The sequence below is a fragment of the Sesamum indicum genome, linkage group LG7, assembly GCF_026168435.1.
Source record: "Sesamum indicum cultivar Baizhima isolate 11 linkage group LG7, ASM2616843v1, whole genome shotgun sequence".
Lineage (NCBI taxonomy): Eukaryota > Viridiplantae > Streptophyta > Magnoliopsida > Lamiales > Pedaliaceae > Sesamum > Sesamum indicum.
Window position 1 is genome coordinate 1,955,507 of NC_142663.1, and position 23,056 is coordinate 1,978,562.

Below are 23,056 nucleotides of genomic sequence, written 5' to 3' on the forward strand. Positions count from 1 at the left end.
ACACCCAAGAATTTGTGTGGTAAATTTTATAAGCTTAATAATAACTACAAGTTTGTATAAAAGGAAAACAAAATTGTTCTAATAAAACCATGCCAAACATCTAAATTTTGAACGTTATCAGAATTCTACGAAACTTAACCCAAGCGTTGGTCTAAACCCATGAATTTGTGTTGTAAATTTGCTAAGAATAATAATAATTACAAGTTTGTATAAAATGCAAACAAACTTGCTCTAATAAAACCGCGTAAAACACCTAAATTTTGAACGTTATCAGAATTCGACGAAACTTGACGCAAACGTTGGTCTAGACCCAAGAATTTGTTTGGTAAATTTGCTAACCTTAATAATAACTACAAGTTTGTATAAAAGGGAAACGAACTTGCTTTAATAAAACTGTGCAAAATAGCTAAATTATGAACGTTTTCAGACATCGAGGAAACTTGACCCAAATGTTGGTCTACACCCAAGAATTTATGTGGGAAATTTGCTAAGCTTAATAATAACTACAAGTTTGTATAAAGGGAAAACAAAATTTCTCAAATAAAACCATGCAAAATATCTATAATTTTGAACGTTATTAGAATTCGACGAAACTTGACCCAAATGTTGCTCTAGACCCATTAATTTGTGTGGTAAATTTGCTAAGTGTAATAATAACTACAAGTTTGTATAAAATGGAAACAAACTTGCTCTAATAAAACGCGTAAAACACCTAAATTTTGAACGTTCTCAGAATTCGACGAAACTTGACCAAAACGTTGGTCTAGACCCAAGAATTTGTGTGGTAAATTTGATAAACTTAATAATAACTACAAGTTTGTATAAAAGGAAAATGAACTTGCTTTAATAAAACCGTGTAAAAAAGCTAAATTTTGAACGTTCTTAGAATTCGACGAAATTTGACCCAAACGTTCGTCTAGACCCAAGAATTTATGTGGTAAATTTGCTAAGCTTAATAATAACTACAAGTTTGTATAAAAGGGAAACAAAATTGTTCTAATAAAACTGTACAAAACAGCTAAATTTTGAACGTTCTTAGAATTCGACGAAACTTGACTCAAACCTCGGTCTACACCCAAGAATTTCTGTGGTAAATTTGCTAAGCTTAATAATAACTACAAATTTGTATAAAAGGGAACCAAAATTGTTCTAATAAAACCATGCAAAATATCTAAATTTTGAACGTTATCAGAATTCGACGAAACTTAACCCAAACGTTGGTCGAGACCCATGAATTTGTGTGGTAAATTTGCTAAGCATAATAATAATTATAAGTTTGTGTAAAATGAAAACAAACTTGCTCTAAGAAAACCGCGTAAAACAACTAAATTTTGAACGTTCTAAGAATTCGACGAAACTTGACCCAAACGTTGGTCTAGACCCAAGAATTTGTATGGTAAATTTGATAAACTTAATAATAACTACAAGTTTGTATAAAAGGGAAACGAACTTGCTTTTATAAAACCGTGTAAAAAAGCTAAATTTTGAACGTTTTTAGAATTCGACGAAATTTGACCCGAACGTTCGTCTAGACCCAAGAATTTATGTGGGAAATTTCCTAAACTTAATAATAACTATAAGTTTTTATAAAAGGGAAACAAAATTGTTCTGATAAAACTGTGCAAAATAGCTAAATTTTGAACGTTCTTAGAATTCGAGGAAACTTGACCCAAACGTTGGTCTACACCCAAGAATTTGTGTGGTAAATTTGCTAAGCTTAATAATAACTACAAGTTTGTATAAAAGGGAAACAAAATTGTTCTAAACCATGCAAAACATCTAAATTTTGAACGTTATCAGCATTCGACGAAACTTGACCCAAGCGTTAGTCTAGACGCATGAATTTGTGTTGTAAATTTGCTAAGCATAATAATAATTACAAGTTTGTATAAAATGGAAACAAACTTGCTCTAATAAAACCGCGTAAAACACCTAAATTTTGAACGTTATCAGAATTCGACGGAACTTGACCCAAACGTTGGTCTAGACCCATGAATTTGTGTGGTAAATTTGCTGAGCGTAATAATAATTACAAATTTCTATAAAAGGGAAACGAACTTGCTTAAATAAAACAGTGCAAAACAGCTAAATTTTGAACGTTCTCAGAATTCGACGAAACTTGACCCAAACGTCTAGACCCAATAATTTGTATGGTAAATTTGCTAAGCGTAATAATAGTTACAAGTTTGTATAGAAGGGAAACGAACTTGCTATAATAAAACCGTGTAAAACAACTAAATTTTGAACGTTCTTAGAATTCGACGAAAGTTAACCCAAACGTTGGTCTAGACCCAAGAATTTGTGTGGTAAATTTGCTAAACTTAATAATAACTACAAGTTCGTATAAAAGGGAAACGAACTTGCTTTGATAAAACCATGCAAAACAGCTAAATTATGAACGTTTTCAGAATTCGAGGAAACTTGACTCAAACGTTGGTCTACACCCAAGAATTTGTGTGGTAAATTTGATAAGCTTAATAATAACTACAAGTTTGTATAAAAGAAAAACAAAATTGTTCTAATAAAACCATGCCAAACATCTAAATTTTGAATGTTATCAGAATTCGGCGAAACTTGACCCAAGTGTTGGTCTAAACCCATGAATTTGTGTTGTAAATTTTCTAAGAATAATAATAACTACAAGTTTGTATAAAATGAAAACAAACTTGCTCTAATAAAATCGCGTAAAACGCCTAAATTTTGAACGTTATCAGAATTCGACGAAACTTGACGCAAACGTTGGTCTAGACCCAAGAATTTGTTTGGTAAATTTGCTAAACTTAATAATAACTACAAGTTTGTATAAAAGGGAAACGAACTTGCTTTAATAAAACTGTGCAAAACAACTAAATCATGAACGTTTTCAGACTTCGAGGAAACTTGACCCTAATGTTGGTCTACACCCAGGAATTTATGTGGTAAATTAGCTAAACTTAATAATAACTACAAGTTTGTATAAAAGGAAAACAAAATTTTTCTAATAAAACCATGCAAAATATCTATAATTTTGAACGTTATTAGAATTCGATGAAACTTGACCCAAATGTTGGTCTAGACCCATTAATTTGTGTGGTAAATTTGCTAAGTGTAATAATAACTACAAGTTTGTATAAAATGGAAACAAACTTGCTCAAATAAAACGCGTAAAACACCTAAATTCTGAACGTTCTCAGAATTCGACGAAACTTGACCCAAACGTTGGTCTAAAGCCAAGAATTTGTGCTGTAAATTTGCCAAACTTAATAATAACTACAAGTTTGTATAAAAGGGAAACGAACTTGCTTTAATAAAACCGTGTAAAACATCTAAATTTTGAACGTTCTTAGAATTCGATGAAATTTGACCCAAACGTTCGTCTAGACCCAAGAATTTGTGTGGTAAATTTGCTAAGCTTAATAATAACTACAAGTTTGTATAAAAGGGAAACAAAATTGTTCTAATAAAACAATGCAAAACATCTAAATTTTAAACGTTATCAGAATTTGACGAAATTTGACCCAAGCGTTGGTCTAGACCCATGAATTTGTGTTGTAAATTTGCTAAGCATAATAATAATTACAAGTTTGTATAAAATGGAAACAAACTTGCTCTAATAAAACCGCGTAAAACACCTAAATTTTGAACGTTATCAGAATTCGACGAAACTTGACCCAAACGTTGGTCTAAACCCAAGAATTTGTGTGGTAAATTTGCTAAACTTAGTAATAACTACAAGTTTGTATAAAAGGGAAACGAACTTGCTTTAATAAAACCGTGCAAAACAGCTAAATTATGAATGTTTTCAGAATTCGATAAACTTGACCCAAATGTTGGTCTACAGCCAAGAATTTGTGGGGTAAATTTGCTAAGCTTAATTATAACTACAAGTTTGTATAAAAGGGAAACAAAATTGTTCTAATAAAACCATGCAAAACATATATAATTTTGAACGTTATATGAATTCGACAAAACTTGACCCAAATGTTGGTCTAGACCCATTAATTTGTGTGGTAAATTTGCTGAGCAGAATAATAACTACAAGTTTGTATAAAATGGAAACAAACTTGTTGTAATAAAACCGCGTAAAACACCTAAATTTTGAACATTCTCAGAATTCGATGAAACTTGACCCAAACGTTGGTCTAGACCCATGAATTTTTGTGGTAAATTTGCTAACTTAATAATAACTTCAAATTTGTATAAAAGAGAAACGAACTTGCTTTAATAAAACCGCGTAAAACACCTAAATTTTGAACGTTCTCAGAATTCGACGAAACTTGACCCAAACGTTGGTCTAGACCCAAGAATTTGTGTGGTAAATTTGCTAAAATTAATAATAACTATAAGTTTGTATAACAGGGAAACGAACTTGCTTTAATAAAACCGTGTAAAACATCTAAATTTTGAACGTTCTTAGAATTCGACGAAATTAGACCCAAACGTTCGTCTAGACCCAAGAATTTATGTGGTAAATTTGCTAAGGTTAATAATAACTACAAGTTTGTATAAAGGGGAAACAAAATTGTTCTAATAAAACTGTGCAAAACAGCTAAATTTTGAATGTTCTTAGAATTCGACGAAACTTGACCCAAACGTTGGTCTAGACCCAAGAATTTGTGTGGTAAATTTGCTAAGCTTAATAATAACTACAAGTTTATATAAAAGAAAAATAAAATTGTTCTAATTAAACCGAGCAAAACAGCTAAATTTATAGTCCTATTTGCTACCTCAATGGAAGTGGTTTGTTGATTACAATTCTTTTAGAAATCGTATATGGCTAGCGTGGGATGAGAATTTTATTGATATCCATGTTCTTGACCTGGGTGAACAATTCGTACACTGTCGTATCACTAGTAGGGTTGTCAATGAAATTGTTATTGTTACTGTTCTTTATGGTGCGTCTGAGGTGATTGACCGTCGAATTTTGTGGACTGCACTAGAGACACTTGCTCAGTAGTGCTCAGACGTCCCGTGGTTGGTGGGAGGTGACTTTAACACAGTACGAGACCTTAACGAGGTATGTGGCATATCAGGAGATATAAGGATGGCCACCGAAGAATTTAATGTTGGTATTTTGGAGGCTAGCTTGATTCCACTTCCTATGCAAGGTGAATGGTTCACGTCCATAATTGCAGTACATCCGCACGGAGTTTACGGAAGAGGTTGGATCGGATTCTTATTAATGATCGTTGGCTGGCAAGGTTCCCTACCTCATCCTATCACAGCCTTACACCACGGACATCTGACCATTCCCCACTGGTTTTACAAGGGGATACACAACAACATAATGGAGGTATGTTTCGATTTGATAACTATCTATCCCTTTCACCTGAGTTTATCCCCAATGTGTAGAACATTTGGCATCATGAGGTTGTTGGTGTACCTATGTACGCCGTGACACGTAAACTAAAGGCTCTTAAACCGGTTTTCCGACTAGAGAGGAAGAATAAGGGGGATTTGACACTGAATGTCCAATTAGCCAAAGATTTCTTGATGAGGCACAACACTTGGTGAGGTTTGATAGACAGAATGAGCTCTACTTACTCCTAGAGCACTGCTGTCGATTCGTTTATGCTAAAGCGGCCAAACTCTAACAAAATATGTTGCAGCAAAGAGCTAAGATGCAGTGGATGAAAGACGGAGACCAATGTTCCCGGGTTTTCTTTCGTAAGATCGCTCAAAGACGAGTAATGAGGAAAATCTTGCAGATCAATGATGAGAATGGTACCACACACACGGATCAAGGGGAGGTCGCCCATGAGTTTGTCTCATACTATCAGACCTCTTAGGAGGCACCAGACGACGGTTGACAGTGGATATTCAATACCTTAGACCATGGGTGAGGCATTGTATTAATGATGAGGAAGCTACCAACTTACTCCTACCATTCTCGCCCGATGGTGTGAAGCAAGTTTGACATCGCTGAAGACAAGGCGCCGGGACCTGATGGTTACTCATCAGGGTTTTTCAAGGTAGCTTGGCCTGTGGTAGGGGAAGAAGTAACAAGAGCGGTTCTGGATTTCTTTTCTACCGGAACACTATTGAAGCAGATCAACTCCACGATTTTGGCTCTAATCCCAAAGGTACACACTCCTATGTCGCTTAATGAATTTAGACCGATTTCATGCTGCAATGTTTTATACATCATTGTAAAACTAATAGTTCAAAGACTTAGTGTATTGCTGGACAAAATTATTAGCCCCTGTTAGACAGCTTTTATACCAGGAAGAAACATTGGGGACAACATTATGTTAACCCAGGAAATATTTTCGGGCTATAACCAGATGCGCCTACCTCCCAGATGCGCGCTTAAAGTGGATATCAGGAAGGCCTATGATACAGTGGAGTAGGACTTCCTTTTAGCAGTTTTGCAATTGTTCGGATTTCCACCTACATTCACAAGGTGGATAGAGGAGTGTGTTTCCACGACATCATTCTCGATTGGTCTCAGTGGAAAACCTCATGGGTTCTTTACTGGAGCAAGAGGATTACGACAGGGAGACCCACTATCTCCTTATCTGTTTGTTCTTGTAATGGAAGCTTTACATTTGGGATTCTTGCAACGAATTGAGCAGAACATGCAATTCACCTATCATTGGAAGTGTGAGAGCTCCAAGGTTTTCCAGTTGGGATTTGTAGACGACCTCCTTCTCTTCTGCACAGCTGACTTAGACTCCATCAGAGTCTTTAAGGAGGGATTGGACTGGTTTGCGGAGATGTCGGGCCTTTGGCTGAATGTTCAAAAAAGCCACTTAATCATTTCCCGTTCGGCTCAAGAATTGACACACGCGATGTTGGAGATTTTGGGCTTCCAAGAGGGGCACCTGCCAATGAGGTATCTGGGTCTCCCCTTAATATCTTCTAGACTGTCTATCTCTGACTGTCAACTACTTATTTCAAAAATTGATACACGCATTACTGGATGCAAAGGGATTTCGTTATCATATGCTGAGCGTGTACAAATCATCAAATCCGTGCTTTCGGCATTGAGTCTATACTGGGCATCTGCATTCATATTACCTAAGAAAGTTATCAATGAAATTGAGAAGAAGTTGAGGACTTTCCTATGGAAGGGTACGACGTCTAGTGGCTACGCTAAGGTAGCCTGGAAAGATGTGTGTCGACCGGCAGATGAGGGAGGACTTGGGTTCAAGGACATCTCTACCTTGAATCGCGCATTAATGGCTTTATACGATATTATCCGGTGTGACAGGACATCCATCTGGGTTCAATGGCTTTACCAAGGAAGGTTACCGAACACATAGGTTTGGACTATCCGTGAGCATGGAGGTTCTTGGGGATGGTGGAAAATGCTCAGGCTCCATCCTCTTCTTCGGTCTATCGTAGATTACCAGATTGGAAATGGAAGGAGATTCTTTGTTTGGAAGGACCCATGGCATCACTTGGGCCCACTTATTGAGCGGTTCCCTCATGGTCTACGCCATCTTAGACTTGAAAAATCAGCAAAACTCAGTTTGGTGATTTTAGAAGGAGAGTGGCATTGGCCTACCATCACGGACTTCGAATGTTTGGAGATCACACATAACCTGCCGCCTATTCTTGGAGGTGAGGATCGGGTGGTGTGGAGATGCGAAGGAGGGCAACCTACTACTCAGACCCTCTATTGATTATTTGATCCCCCTGAGCCAAAAGTAGGATGGTTTTCACTACTTTCAGGATCCTTGAAGATCCCTTGTCATTCGTTCATCTTATGGCTCGCAATTCTTAGCAAACTACCCACCACGGACAAACCATGGCTATCTCACCTGGGGGCATGCATATTGTGCGATGAGGGAACTACGGAATCTCATTGACACTTATTCTTCCAATGCAGATTTAGTCGTCAGTGCCTTTTTGAAATTCGCAGACGAATACGATTTCACTGGCCCAATAGGGATTGGGCAACAAATATTGAGTGGGCGATACGAAAATAGAGAGGTAAGCACATTGTTAATATCGCTTACCGTACGCTACTTGTATCATGTGTCTACCACATATGGAGGGAGAGGAACTTGAGGAGATTTGAACACAAAGAACGGACATCGGCCACTTTGAGCATCCTAATCGCCGATGACGTCAGGCAGAAGATTCTTAGTGTTGATTTAACTTCATCAGTTAGTACACGAGCATTGTATAAATTATGGTGTATCCCTTGGGTTGAGGGACAAACCATTTAATGATCACATGTTGTACTGTACTATTACTTTTTCTAAATGAAATTTACATTTACCCAAAAAAAAGTTTGGACGATTTTTCCTCATTATCAGGTCTTCATACTAACGCTGCTAAAAACCAGGTTATATTCTCTAAAGTCGCTCAACCGCTTAAAAATACAATTCTTAGCATCCTCGATTTTCAGGAGGGAGAATTGCCAGTTACATATCTTGTATTACCACTTATTACCTCTCGGCTTTCCATCTCTGATTGCAATCCTTTGCTAATAAAGATTGATAAGAGATTGCAGGGTTGGGCTTCGATTTGAATGTCATTTGCAGCTAGAATTCAACTCATTAAATCAATCCTCATGTCACTACAAATTTATTGGGCTATGGCATTTATTTTGCCAAAAGGAGTTATTAAGGAGATAGAGAAACGGTTCCGTCAGTTCCTGTGGAAAGGTGCATCAACCTCTGGATATCCGAAGGTTTTTTGGAATCAAGTGTGTTGTCCAATGGAAGAAAGAGGATAGGGAATCATGGATGTAGCAGCCCTCAATCAAACTCTTATGAGTAGACATATCTGGAGAATAGTAAGTAGATCTCGCGGTTCTATATGGGTAACATGGATTTGCACCATGAGACTTCAAGGCAAATCTATATGGACAGTTGAGGCCAATTCTGGGGCATGGGGTTGGCGCAAATTGCTTGAAATTCGACATATACTACAGCCTCATATCCATTATAAGATCGGCAATGGGGAATTAATATATATATGGCAGAATCCTTGGCATCCTATGGGGATCTTAATGACTATATTTCCACACGGCCCTTATCACACCCATACACGGGCGGATATGCTCCTTAGAGAGGTTATTCACAATGGAGTATGACATTGGCCATTGCCTCTCACACCCACACACACACACAGGCGAATATTATTATGTTGGACATCATCCAAAATTTGCCTCCACTACACGGCACACACGACTCGATCACTCTAAGGGGAGGCCCCTACACCAATAAGAGGGTGTATGACATTTTTCGTTCTGCAGGCCCAAATGTAGGTTGGTATTCACTCCTTATGGACCCATTTAAAATTCCCCGAAATTCATTTATCTTATGGCTAGCTCTAATGAACGACTCTCGACCATGGACCGTCCGTGGTTACAGCATCTGAATAGGGTTGTGTTCTTTGGTCATTGGGTACGCTGGAGACTCACCAACACTTGCTATTTTCTTGCTCTTATTCAAACCAGTGTATTCGAATCTTACGCATGAAGGTCCAATTTTCAAGGACAAACAGAGGATGGATGATTGATGTGATGATTGCTGCGCGAAAGTGGCGAGGAAAGCACGTAGTTAATGCCGCTTATCGCAACCTTTTAGAATATCTACTATATCACATTTGGCAAGAGCGCAATAGGAGGAAATTTCAGCAATTGGATCGAGACCCGCCGGCATTAGTTAACATTATTCTGGACGAAATTAGATTACGTATACTTAGTGCAGAATTGTTGAATAAAATTAGTATAATAGCCTTGTATAGATTATGAAAAATTCCATGGCACACAACATCAACCATATGACTGTACATTATATTTTTTTAATGCAATTTACCTTTACCGAAAAATTTTATTTCCCTTTTATACAAACCTATAGTTAATATTAAGCTTAGCAAATTTACCACACAAATTCTTGGGTCTAGACCAACGTTTGGGTCAAGTTTCGTCGAATTCTAAGAACGTTCAAAATTTAGCTATTTTGCACGGTTTTATTAGAGCAAGTTCGTTTCCCTTTTATAGAAACTTGTAGTTATTATTAAGCTTAGCAAATTTACCACATAAGTGCTTGGGTCTAGACGAACATTTTGGTCAAGTTTCGTCAAATTCTGAGAACGTTCAAAATTTAGCTGTTTTGCACGGTTTTATTAGAGCAAGTTTGTTTCTCTTTTATACAAACTTTTAGTTATTATTATGCTCAGTAAATTTACTACACAAATTCTTGGGTCTAGACCAACATTTAGGTCAAGTGTTTTTTTTTGGGTAAATGCAAATTTTATTAATAAAGTAATAGTACAGTACAACATGTGTTCATCAATTGGTTTCTCCCTCGATCCAAGGGATACGCCACAATCTATACAATGCTCGTGTACTGATTCATGAAGCTAAATTGACACTAAGTATCCTCTATTTGACATGATTGGTGATCAGGATGCTCAAAGTGGCTGGTGTCCGCTAGGTGTGTTTAAATCTACTCATGTTCCTTTCCTTCCATATGTGGTAGACACATGCTGCAAGTAGTGAACGGTAAGCGATATTAACAATGTGTTTACCTCTCCATTTCCGCGTCGCCCACTCAATATCTATTGACCAATCCCTATTGGGCCAGTGAAATCGAATCCGTCTGTGAATCTCAAGCAGGCACTCACGACTCTATCTGCATCGGAAGAATAAGTGTGAATGAGATTTCGTAGCTCCCTCATCGCACAAGATGCACGCTCCCTCGTCGAATTATGAGAACATTCAAAATTTAGCTATTTTGCTCGATTTTATTAAAGCAAGTTCGTTTCCCTTTCATACAAACTTGTAGTTATTATTAAGCTTAGCAAATTTACCACATAAATTCTTGGATCTTGACGAACAGTTTGGTCAAGTTTCGTCGAATTCTGAGAACATTCAAAATTTAGCTGTTTTGCACGGTTTTATTAAAGCAAGTTCGTTTCTCTTTTATACAAACTTGTAGTTATTATTAAGCTTAGCAAATTTACCACACAAATTCTTGGGTCTAGACCAACGTTTGGGTCAAGTTTCGTCGAATTCTGTGAACATTCAAAATTTAGCTGTTTTGCACGATTTTATAAAAGCAAGTTTGTTTCCCTTTTATACAAACTTGTAGTTATTATTACGCTTAGCAAATTTACCACACAAATTCTTGGGTCTAGACTAACGTTTGGGTCAAGTTTCGTCGAATTCTAAGAACGTTCAAAATTTAGCTGTTTTGCACGGTTTTATTAAAGCAAGTTCGTTTTCCTTTTATACAAACTTGTAATTATTATTATGCTTAGAAAAATTTTTTTTTTTTTAGTAAAAGTAAGTTTCATTAAGTAAAATTGGTACAGTACAACAATATGGTCCCCAAATCGTTTACCCCTCGATAGGCCAAGGGATTCGCCATAATCGAAATAAAGTACGTGTACTGACTGTTCTAGATAGTGTGATGCTATAGATTCGTTGTCTAATGTCCTCAATGATCAGTAGTGCTATGGTAGTAGGCCTCCTCTCGGTGTGATCGAATCGTCTCAGGTTTTTTTCCTTCCAAATGTGGTATACACATGATGCAAGTAGTGCTCTATAAGACATGTTGATGATGTGTTTACCCCTCCATCTCCGTGAAGCCCATGTAATATCATCTTGCCACTCTCTATTGGGCCACAAGAACCATATCGTTCTTCGAATTTCCGTGAGGCATCTTCGACTAAATCTGCATTGGAAGAATAAATGTGCATGTGTTTCTGTCATTCTTTCATTGCATAGGATACATGGGCCAAGGTGAGCAAGCCATGGTTTATCTGTCGTAGCCAACTTGCCTTAGATGGCAAGCCATAGAATAAAGATGTGACGTGGAATTTTAAGTGATCCCGAAAGTAGTGAAGACCAGCCTACTTTCGGTCCTGGTGGGTCACATAACTCATAAATAGCCTGTGTTGTTGGTCGACCATTCTCAGAGCTCCAAATTATACGGTCTTCCCCTCCAAAAATAGTGGGTAGTACATGTGTGATCTAAAAACACTTAAGATCCGTGATAAGGGGCCACTGCTATACTCCTTCATGAATCACCGTGCTGAGTCTGGAGGACTCATCTAGTCTAAGTAGCCTCAGTCCTCGTGGGAAAGATTCACAAAGAGGGCTAAGGTGGTGCCACGGATCCTGCCACAAGAGGAAATTCCTCCCATCTCCAATCCGGTAGTCCACCATGGTTCGGAGAAACATCCGTATTCGGAGGATTTTCCTCCATCCCCATGAGCAGCCTTGGTCCGTAATCGTCTATATAGAGGTGCATTGTAGGCGTCCCTGGTACAGCTATTCAACCCAAATCGATGTCCTGTCGCATCTAATAACGTCACATATATGCTTAGCAAATTTACCACACAAATTCTTGGGTCCAGACAAACGTTTGGGTCAAGTTTCGTCGAATTCTGAGAACATTCATAATTTAGTTGTTTTGCACGATTTTATTAGAGCAAGTTTGTTTCTCTTTTTTTTTTTTTGGTAAATGTAATTTTCATTACGTAAAAAATGATACAGTACAACAAAGTGATCATTACGCTTAGTTTGTTTCCCTTTTATACAAACTTGTAGTTATTATTACGCTTAGCAAATTTACCACACAAATTCTTGGGTCTAGACCAATATTTGGATCAAGTTTCGTCGAATTCTGCAAACGTTCGAAATTTGGCTGTTTTACACGATTTTATTAAAGCAAGTTCATTTCCCTTTTATACAAACTTGTAGTTATTATTAAGCTTAGCAAATTTACCACATAAATTCTTGGGTCTAGACCAATGTTTGGGTCAAGTTTCGTCGAATTCTGAGAACGTTCAAAATTTAGCTGTTTTGCACGGTTTTATTAAAGCAAGTTCGTTTTCCTTTTATACAAAATTGTAATTATTATTACGCTTAGCAAATTTACCACACATATTCTTGGGTCTAGACCAACGTTTGGGTCAAGTTTCGTCGAATTCTGAGAACGTTCATAATTTAGCGATTTTGCATTTTATTAAAGCAAGTTCGTTTCTCTTTTGTACAAACTTATTATTATTATTACGCTTAGCAAATTTAACACACAAATTCTTGGGTTTAGACCAATGTTTGGGTCAAGTTTCGTCGAATTCTGAGAACGTTCATAATTTAGTTGTTTTCCACGGTTTTTTTTTTGGGAAAGATAAGTTGCATTAAGTAAAAATATAGAAAGAAAATAAAACAATTCGATCAACCAGCGGTGTTTCCCTTGACAGGCCAAGGGACACGCCTCAGTCTAAATAAAGCACGTGTACTGATCTATCTAGGCAAGATGATGCTATGCATTCGTTGTCTAGTATCCTCGACTATTACTAACGCTATGGTGGTAGGTGTTCATTCCGTGCGTTTAAGTCGTCTGAGATTGCTCTCCTTCCAAATGAGGTTAACACATGATGTAATGTTTGTATTTCAATCTCCGGTCTCAGTATATGACCACGAGGTGTATCTTCTGCATCATCTAGCAATTGTAGAGCATCAAACGTATTATACACGGAAATTGCCTTACCCTTTTCCTCATGACTCAGCCTTCTTTCACGAGGACGCTCTCGTCCCTCTCTTTGGTTGTCCTCCTCTTGGGTCGGCGGCTCATGCTCTCGTCCCTTTCGCTGGTTGTCCACCCGTTGAGTCGGCGGTATTCTCTCTTGGTCATCTCCGTGAGGAAGCTCTCGTCCCTCTCTCTGTTTGTCCATCACTTGAGTCGGCTGCATGGGTGGTGGCCTTGCAGGTATCATTTGTTTTGCACGGTTTTATTAAAGCAAGTTCGTTTTCCTTTTATACAAACTTGTTATTATTAGTAAGCTTAGCAAATTTATGACACAAATTCTAGTGCCCAGACCAATGTTTGTGTCAAGTTACGTCGAATTCTAAGAACGTTCAAAATTTATCTGTTTTGCACGGTCTTTTTTGGGGAAAGGTAACTTTCATAAATAAAAGATGAAGAAGTACACCAAATTAATCCTCAGTTGGTTTCTCCCTCGTTAGCCCAAGGGATACGTCATACTCTAAGTAATGCTCGTGTACTAATCGATTCTGGCAATGAAATACTATGGTAAACACATGCAGCTAGTAATTACTGCTATGGCAATAGGAGTCCTGTCTGTATGCTGAAATCGTCTAACGTTCCTTTCCTTCCAAATATGGTAAACTCATGCAGCTAGTAATTCTCGGTAAGACATGTTAATAATATGCTTACCCCTCCATCTTTGTGCAGCCCAATCGATGTCAGTATTCCAATCTCGGTTGGGCCAATGAAATCGAACCATACTTCATATTGCCGTAAGGCATTGTCGACTGAATCTGCATTGAAAAAAATAAGTGGTTATGTGTCTCCGTCACTTCCGCTATGCATAGTATACAAGGGCCAAGGTGAGACAGCCATGGTTTATCCGTTGTACTCAATCTACCAAGGATAGCAAGCCATAAAATAAATGAATGACGTGGGATCTTAAGTGATCCCGAAAGTAGTGAAGACCAGCCTATTTTCGGTCCTGGTGGAGCAAAGAGTATGTAGAGATCATGAGTGGTTGGTTGCACAGTATTGGTTTTCCAAATTATACAGTCTTCCCCTCCATGAATTGTAAGTAGTACATTCATGATCTCCACGCATTCAGGGTTCGTGATAGGCGGCCACTGCCATTCTTGTTCGCTAATCACCTGATTAAGTTTAGTCGTCTCCTCTATTCCAAGTAGCCTAGGTCCTCTCGGAAACCTCGTGAGAAGCGTTCCAAGGTGGTGCCACGGGTCCTGCCATAAATAGAATGTTTCGCCATCCCCTATCCGATAGTCCACCAAATCCTGAATAAAATCCCGCAACCGTAGGATTTTCCGCCAGCTCCATGAGCCTCCACGTTCCTTGATTGTCCAAATAGACGTGTCACGGAGCCATCCTTGGTAAAGCCAGTCTACCCAAATCGAAGTTCTGTCGCATCTAATGATATTGCATAGCTTTTTAGTCATTAGTGCACGATTCAAGATATATATATCCTTGAATCCTAGTCCTCCTTCATCCTTTGGTCGGCAAAGATCTTTCCAGGCTACCTTGGTGTATCCACTGGTTGATGTCCCCTTCCATAAAAAGGTACGCAGCTTCTTCTCAATTTCATTAATAACTCTCTTTGGAAGGATAAACGTCGATGCCCAGTGCAAGCTCAATGATGTGAGTACAGATTTGATAATTTGTACTCTGCCTGCATAAGAGATGTTCATACCTCCCCATCCAGCTATATGTTTGTCAATATTCAATAACAGTGGCCGACAATCAGCAATCTTTAGTCTAGAGGATAAGAGGGGAAGCCCCAAGTACCCCATTGGTAAGACCCCTTCTTGAAATCCTAGCATGGCAAACATCTCCTCAAGTAATCCTTGTGCTGCACGTGAGATTATGAGATGGCTTTTCTGCACGTTCAGCCTGAGTCCCGACCAATCTCCGAACCGATCCAACCCTGTCTTAAATACTTTAATAGATTCCATGTCCCCATGCCAGAATAGAAGTAAGTCGTCGGCGAATCCTAGCTGGAAGATTTTGGCTGTCTCGCATTTCCAATGGAACGTGAATGATTCTTCTTGATCAATTAGTTGTAGAAAGCTCAGATGTAAGGACCTCCATCACTAGCACAAATAAGTAAGGTGAGAGAGGGTCACCCTGCCGAAGTCCTCTAGCCCCCTGAAAGAATCCATGGGGTTTTTCGTTTATCCCTATTGAGGAGGGTGTTGTAATACAAGCCTCAATCCACATCATGAATGTAGGTGGGAAGCCGAATAACCTCAATGCTGCAACCAAGAAATCCCATTTAACCGTGTCATATGCCTGACATCCCTTCCGGATGTCAACTTTCAACACACACCAAGGAGAGAGACGTGCTTGGTTATATCCCATGAATAGTTCTTGCGCTAGCATAATGTTGTCTCCAATGCTTCGTCCGAGCACAAACGCCGCTTGGCACGGACTTATAATTTTATCCAGCAGCATACTTAATCGTTGGACCATGAGCTTGGTGATAATCTTGTACAGTATATTACAACAAGATATAGGCCAAAATCCACCAATAGTCATAGGGGGGTGTACCTTTGGTATAAGCGCCAAAAGTGTAGTATTAGTCTGTTTCAGCAGATACCCCGTTTGAAAGAACTCGAGTATAGCTACTGACACCTCTTGCCCCACTATGGGCCATGCCGCTTTGAAGAAACCTGATTAATACCCGTTCGGTCCCGGCGCTTTATCCTCAGCAATGTCAAATAATGTCTGTTTCACATCTGCTGGCGTGAATGGCACAAGTAACGAATTGGCCTCCTCGTCGCTAAGTAGATGGCGCGCCCAGGGTCTAAGGAAGTTAAGATTGATCACTTCATGTCGCCTATCTCCTCCAAGAAGTTTATGATAGTAATCAACAAACTCGTTGATGGCCTTGGGGTTAGTTTGCGTTGTTCCTTGTTCATCGTTGTTTTGTAGAATTCTCCTCACCGATCTCCTTTGTCCAATCTTGCGAAAGAACACCCGGGAGCACTGGTCACCTTCTTTCATCCACTGCATTTTTGCTCGCTGTTGCAACATCACCTGCTCAAGTTCGGCTGCTTTGGCTAGTACTAATCGGCAGCAGTGTTCTATTTGTAAGAATAGCTCATCCTGCCTAATAGTGGTAACGAGCTGTTGTGCCATCTCAAGGAACCCTTTAGCCAGTTGGACATTATGCGATAAATCTCCCTTCTTCCTCCTCAATTCTCGAAAAACCGTTTTGAGTGCTTTGAGTTTCCTTGTTATTGCATACATCGGAGTTCCAACAATGTTGTGCTGCCAAATCTGCTGGACCTGGGGGATAAATTCTGGAGATAGCGTGAGGTAATTATCAAATCGAAACATACCTTCATACCTTTGGTTATTATCCCCATTCAGCACCAATGGAGAGTGATCTGAGGTTCATGCTGTGAGACACGTATAGAACATTTCGTGGGTTAGCATTGTAGTTGTGCCACGTATACCACTCTCCTTGCATTGGTAAAGGTAGTAGTCCTGTGTTATCAATGCAGCCATTGAATTCCTCCATAGCCACTCGAATGGCACCCGGGCTCCACATATTTCGCTCATATCACGTACTGCATTAAAGTCCCCTCCAATAAGCCATGGAATATCAGTGCTCTATACCGCAATAGTTTCAAGAGCATCCCACAACTCCCTTCTTTCCGCCACCCCTGTTGCTCTATATATAACCGTAATGGCGACTATCTCATTTAGTGAATGTACATGAACTCGGCAATGGGCGAATTGAGTACTGCATTCGACCACTTGAACATCCATAAGGTTTTCATCCCATGCAATCCAAATACGATTACCGACCAGCCCATAATCCACAAACCATTTCCAATGAGGTAATAAGAAAGATTGAATAGCAGCAATATTGTTAGGACGAACACGAGTTTCAAGAAGACCAATGAATTGTAACCTGAACTCAGCAACAATGCCTTTTACAGCTAGCTGATGGTCTCGTTTATTCAGGCCACAGACATTCCAAATAGCTGCATTCAACATGGGTCACGAGGTATGGGGCTGTTGTGATTAGGACCCCGCGGTGTCTCAAGTGCGTCATCAAGTGATTGTAGAGCCTCAAACGTATTATGTACAGCTATTGCCTTACCCTTTTCCTCGCGACTCAGCCTTCGTCCACGCGGAACTTCACTTTCCTCTCTCTGGCTTTCCCTCCCTTGGATTGACGCCTCCTCCTCTTGCATAGGTGGAGACCTTTTAGAACCTACTTTAGGGACGTAGATAGAAACCGACGGTTTGGCTTGCTTGGATGGTCGATTGAACGTACAGGCCGTGGCAGTGTGGCCTAACGTCATACAGCTGGTACATTTCGGGGGTAGCCACTCGTATTCAACATCAATTTTGTATGGTGTTTCTCCTCCTTCCTCGTTAGGCATCATAATAATAATATGCTTCGGTAACTTGGAATTCACATCTAGCATCACGCATACTCGAGTGAAATCCAATCTCGTACATGCTCTCGTGATTGCGTCCGGATATAGAGGTCTGCCTATTCCACTCGCCACCATGCTAAGTCCGTCAACCGTCCACAATTCGACCGGCAAGTGTCTCAATTTATCCAAGTTGGGACTTGTGTATGTTTTAGTTTTCGCATTACCATTCCCGACTCCCACTTTTGGAGTACAATCGGTTGCCCTAGGAACAACCACAGTCCCCCTTCAATTACTTCTTCCATATATGCGACTGTCTTGAATTGGAAGAAATAGAATCCATTTGCGGTGGCCTTAACCTCTCATATACCAGGCCATGCCGATAAGGCGGATTCTTGGGCATGATAAAAGTATGGTCGCTTTCCCAAAAAGTAACCAACCACAGTGGTTTCCCATCGACTAGCTCCATTACTATAGATTCCATCGTAGGTCGGACAACAATGTCACCATCTTGTATAGTAGGAGGGATGAATAAGAGAGTCTTACGGGTTGAATTGTTGAACGCATTAGCAATCTTGTCATCCATAACTGGCTCTGAGCATGTTTGCAATGGGATGTTCCCTATATATAAGCCGGTATAAGTAGAGTTTGTCTCAAGTGTTCTTCCTACTCCGAGTCCACCTCTGTGACCAAGGTTGACCGTGTCTACCAACGTCTCCTTGGCCCCATCCATATTGACCTCATCAGTGTCCATGTCTACAATGACTGGCTCTGAGCATGTTTTGCACGATTTTATTAAAGCAAGTTTGTTTTCCTTTTATACAAACTTGTAGTTATTATTAAGCTTAGCAAATTTTCCAAATAAATGCTTGGGTCTAGACCAACGTTTTGGTCAAGTTTCATCGAATTCTGAAAACGTTCATAATTTAGCTGTTTTGCACGGTTTAATTAGAGCAAGTTTGTTTCCCTTTTATACAAACTTGTAGTTATTATTAAGCTTAGCAAATTTACCACACAAATTCTTGGGTCTAGACCAATATTTGGGTCAAGTTTCGTCGAATTCTAAAAACGTTCAAAATTTAGTTGTTTTGCTCGTGATGGGCATACACTTGTAACCCCTGCAATAAGACCAAGTTACCCTTCATTAAGGGCATTAGAGTCATTTCGCGATCAGGATCCGCGCCTCTTGTAACGGGCGGGTCGCGGAGGACCCGACCTGGGTTGCACAAACCGACTGAAGACCCGGACAATGGAAGCCGTTCGATCAAAACATGAGCCAGTAGGATAAGGCCACGTGGCCCATTACCCAATACCCAGCTGTGCTCTATAAATAGACCCCGATACGCCATTATTGAGGTAACTGTTGTGCATTTATTGAGATCGAACTTTGAGATAGCATACATTTCTCTCGATCAACCTAACTTGAGCGTCGGAGGGTCATTGTCGGGGACGTGCCCGATGAGCTCACGGTTCGTGTTTTATTCTCAACGAACCCAAAATCTGATCTAGGAAGAGTTGGACTATCTGCAGTGAGGTCGTCTCAGGAGATCGCTAGTTTCGACCCGAATTAGTTGGCGCTGTCTGTGGGAACATTTGAGAATTCATTATCATAATGGAAGGTTCATCGAGGAGAAACGCCGGAGATGAGGAGACACCGAGAAAAGGAGGAGCAACTATCCAGTTAACCCAAGACGAATTATAGAGAATGATAGAAGAAGCTAGTCGGAAGGCAATCGTGGAATACGAAAGAAGAACCGCGACTCCATTAGTTAAGGAAATGGCGAGGAGGCAGTTGTTTGAGAAGCTTGAGCCACAAAGAGAGTCGAGAGTGCAAGGCGAATAGGAACACTGTAGCAAGCGACCAGCATCATTTGATGCCGGCTCTAGCAGTCAAGTTCGCGTGAAGAGAAGGGAGCCCGTGATATCCCGGGCCGAGGTCGAGAGCGTGGGTAAACAGATACACAGACAGTCGAGCCGGGTTTCAGAGTGCCCGACTTACGGAGGTATGACGGGATGAGAGATCTGTAAGAACACGTGGCCGCATTCGAGATGGTGCTGAATTTATATGGCCAGTCAGCCCCCATCATGGCAAAATTATTTGCGACCACACTTATAGGAAAAGCTCAAGAATGGTTCAGAAATTTGCCCCGAGGAAGTATCGAATTATACGAGCAACTCATACAAAAATTCAACTTTCACTTTGCAAGCAAGAAGAAGCAGAAGAGGTCAGCCACCCATTTATTCAATATCTGCCGGAGGGAAGATGAGACACTGAAGAATTTCATGGGGAGATTCAATAATGAGACCTTAGAGGTGCAAGAATTGAGGATCGATATGCTTGTGAGCATCCTCATCCATGGGCTGCGAAAGGGTCCTTTCACGTCTGCTCTCGCCCGCGATCCGCCCAGCGACGTCGAACAGTTAATGGCGTTAGCACAAAAATACATTGATGAAGAGGAGATGAACGCAATGAAAGACTCCGAACGGAGAGAACGCGACTATGCACTCAGACGACCTCATGAGAATAGAGAAGGGGGTGGCAGCAAGCAAAAACCTGAGAAGCAGAAGAAGCCCAAGTATATCCCGAAATACCATAACTACACTCCGTTGGCCATATCGCGAGAAAAAGGTTTAATGATGGTGGAAAATGCGAATGTTTTGAAATGGCTGAGACATACGAGGTATACCCCCTCCAAAAAATTTTCTAACAAGTATTGCAGGTTTCATCGGGAGAGGGGTCACAATACCGAGGAGTGTTTTCAGTTAAAAGATGAAATTGAGAGGCTAGTCATGCAGGTATATTTCCGAGATTGCGTCCCCCTAAATTGTAAAATCAATGGGGAAGGAAGGAGAAGTAGGTCAAGGAGCCGAGATCGAGATCGGAACCCAGGTCCCTCGAGAACTGATAGGACCCCGGCCGACGGGAGCAATGCACCCACGAAGGGAGTAATATACACGATCGCAGGAGGGCCGAGCATCGGAGACTAGAGTTGAACACGTAAAAGGTGCGCTCGAACTGTGGAATCGAGCAGGGAAAGAGAATTCGTGCTGAAGGTGGAGGATGAGGAGGCCATCTCGTTCGATAGTTCTGACAGATTGAAGGATGCCGGGGATCAGAACGACCCAATGGTCGTCAAGCTAGATATCGCGAACTTCACTGTCCACAAGGCGCTAATCGACAGTGACAGTTCAGCGGACATCATTTTCAAGAGCGTGGTGGATAAGATGGGGCTAGAGAACGCACGGCTCGAACCCGTAAAAACCCCATTAGTGAGCTTTGGAGGAAGCGAAGTGGCCTCAATGGGGATGATCGAGCTACCAGTGTCCATGGGAGAAGAGCCGAAAAGAAAGACCTTGATGGTCAAATTTCTGGTAGTAGACACCCCGTTTACATACAACGTCATCTTAGGTCAGCCAGGGCTGAACTCGTTCCGAGCGGTCATCTCCACATACCACATGAAGATGAAGTTCCCCACTGAATACGAGATTGGAGAAGTGTCGTGCGACCAGAAGGAAGCTCGGATGTGTTACAATTTGTCGTTGAAAGGGGAGCCGAAGCTGAAGAAGCAAAACACTAAAGAGGACGCTGAACCCCGACCATACGAGGCCGAGCACTTGAAGCCCAGCGAAGAATACAAAGCGATTCAGCTCGTGCCCGAGGAGCCCAGTAAAACGACCCGAATAGGGTCCAACATGAAGGATGGAGAGATGGCCATGATCGAATTTCTGAGAAAAAATGCTGATATGTTCGCATGGAGCCCATCAGATTTCACAGGGGCCGATCCAGAGGTCATTGTGCACCGACTGAATGTCGACCCGATGGCTCGACCGGTACAATAGAGGAAGAGGTCGTTTGGCAGCGACAAAAACGAAGTCATCAGACAGGAGGTCAAAAAGCTGCTTAAAGCCGGGTACGTATCGGAGGTCCAATATACTTATTGGCTTTCTAACGTGGTGCTCGTCCCAAAATCCTCTGGGAAGTGGCGCATGTGCATTGATTTTAAAGACTTGAACAAAGCTTGCCCAAAGGATCCGTACCCAATGCCCCAGATCGACATGATGGTAGACTCGACCGCTGGTTTCGAAATCTTCTCAATGATGGATGCTTATCAAGGATATCACCAGATTCAAATGGCTGAAGAGGATAGAGACAAAACCTCATTCGTTACTGAGAAGGGGATTTATTGCTACAACATGATGCCATTCGGACTAAAGAATGCGGGTGCGACCTATCAACGGTTTGTCAATAAGATGTTCGGTGACTTGTTGGGGAAGACCATAGAAGTATACGTCGATGATATGTTGGTCAAGAGCAAGAGGTCGCAGGACCATATCGAGGACCTCGCACAAGCCTTCAGCATTATGAGAAAATACAGCATGAAACTGAACCCGGACAAGTGCACCTTCGGTGTAAGAGGAGGAAAATTTCTGGATACATGATTAGTGAACGAGGAATTGAGGCTAACCCAGAAAAAATCCAGGCTATAATGAATTTGAGGTCGCCGATTTCGATTAAAGAAGTCCAGAAACTTACGGGCAAGATCGCATCACTGAGCAGGTTCATTTCTCGGTCGGCCGATAGAAGCTTACCGTTCTTCAAGGTCTTGAGGAAAGCGAAAAACTTTACATGGACCACAGAATGCGACCAGGCCCCCCTTGCTCGCAAACCCTAAGGATGGAGAGGTATTGTCTTTGTATCTGGCGGTATCCGAGAATGCGGTTAGCTCTGTGTTGGTGAGGGAAGAAGGAAGTAATCAAAACTCAGTCTACTATGTCAGCAAGATGCTCCAGGGGGCAGAATCACGATATTCAGAAATGGAGAAACTTGCCCTTACCTTACTAGTGACAGCTCGAAAACTGCGATCATACTTCCAATCGCACAAAGTGATGGTGCTGACAAACCATCCTCTCAAACACGTGATATTGCGACCCGAAGCCTCTGGGAGGTTGATAAAATGGGCCGTTGAATTAGGGCAGTACGACATTGAATATCAACCCAGAACAGCCCAGAAGGCGCAGGTGCTAGCAGATTTTGTGATGGAGTTGTCCGGCGACCAGAAAGAGCCAGAAACAACCGAACAGCCATGCCTGAAATGGATGCTACATGTGGACGGATCCTCCAATGCCAATAATGGAGGAGCAGGCATACTAATCCAAGGACCAAAGGGGGTAGAGATCGAAGTTGTAGCTCGCTTATCATTCCCAGTGACG

The 23,056-nt window shown here is 40.8% G+C and overlaps 1 protein-coding gene across 1 annotated transcript; it reads right to left on the reverse strand.

Annotated features, from left to right (window-relative positions):
• Window positions 1-16,127: 16,127 nt before the first annotated feature.
• LOC148787443 (uncharacterized) lies at window positions 16,128-17,007 on the reverse strand. The gene is made up of 2 exons (XM_088882753.1): window positions 16,830-17,007; window positions 16,128-16,756 (listed from the first exon to the last, which is right to left on the reverse strand). Exons 1-2 carry the CDS (start codon window positions 17,005-17,007, stop codon window positions 16,128-16,130), a joined length of 807 nt encoding a protein of 268 aa, XP_088738879.1.
• Between the last annotated feature and the right edge of the window lie 6,049 nt (window positions 17,008-23,056).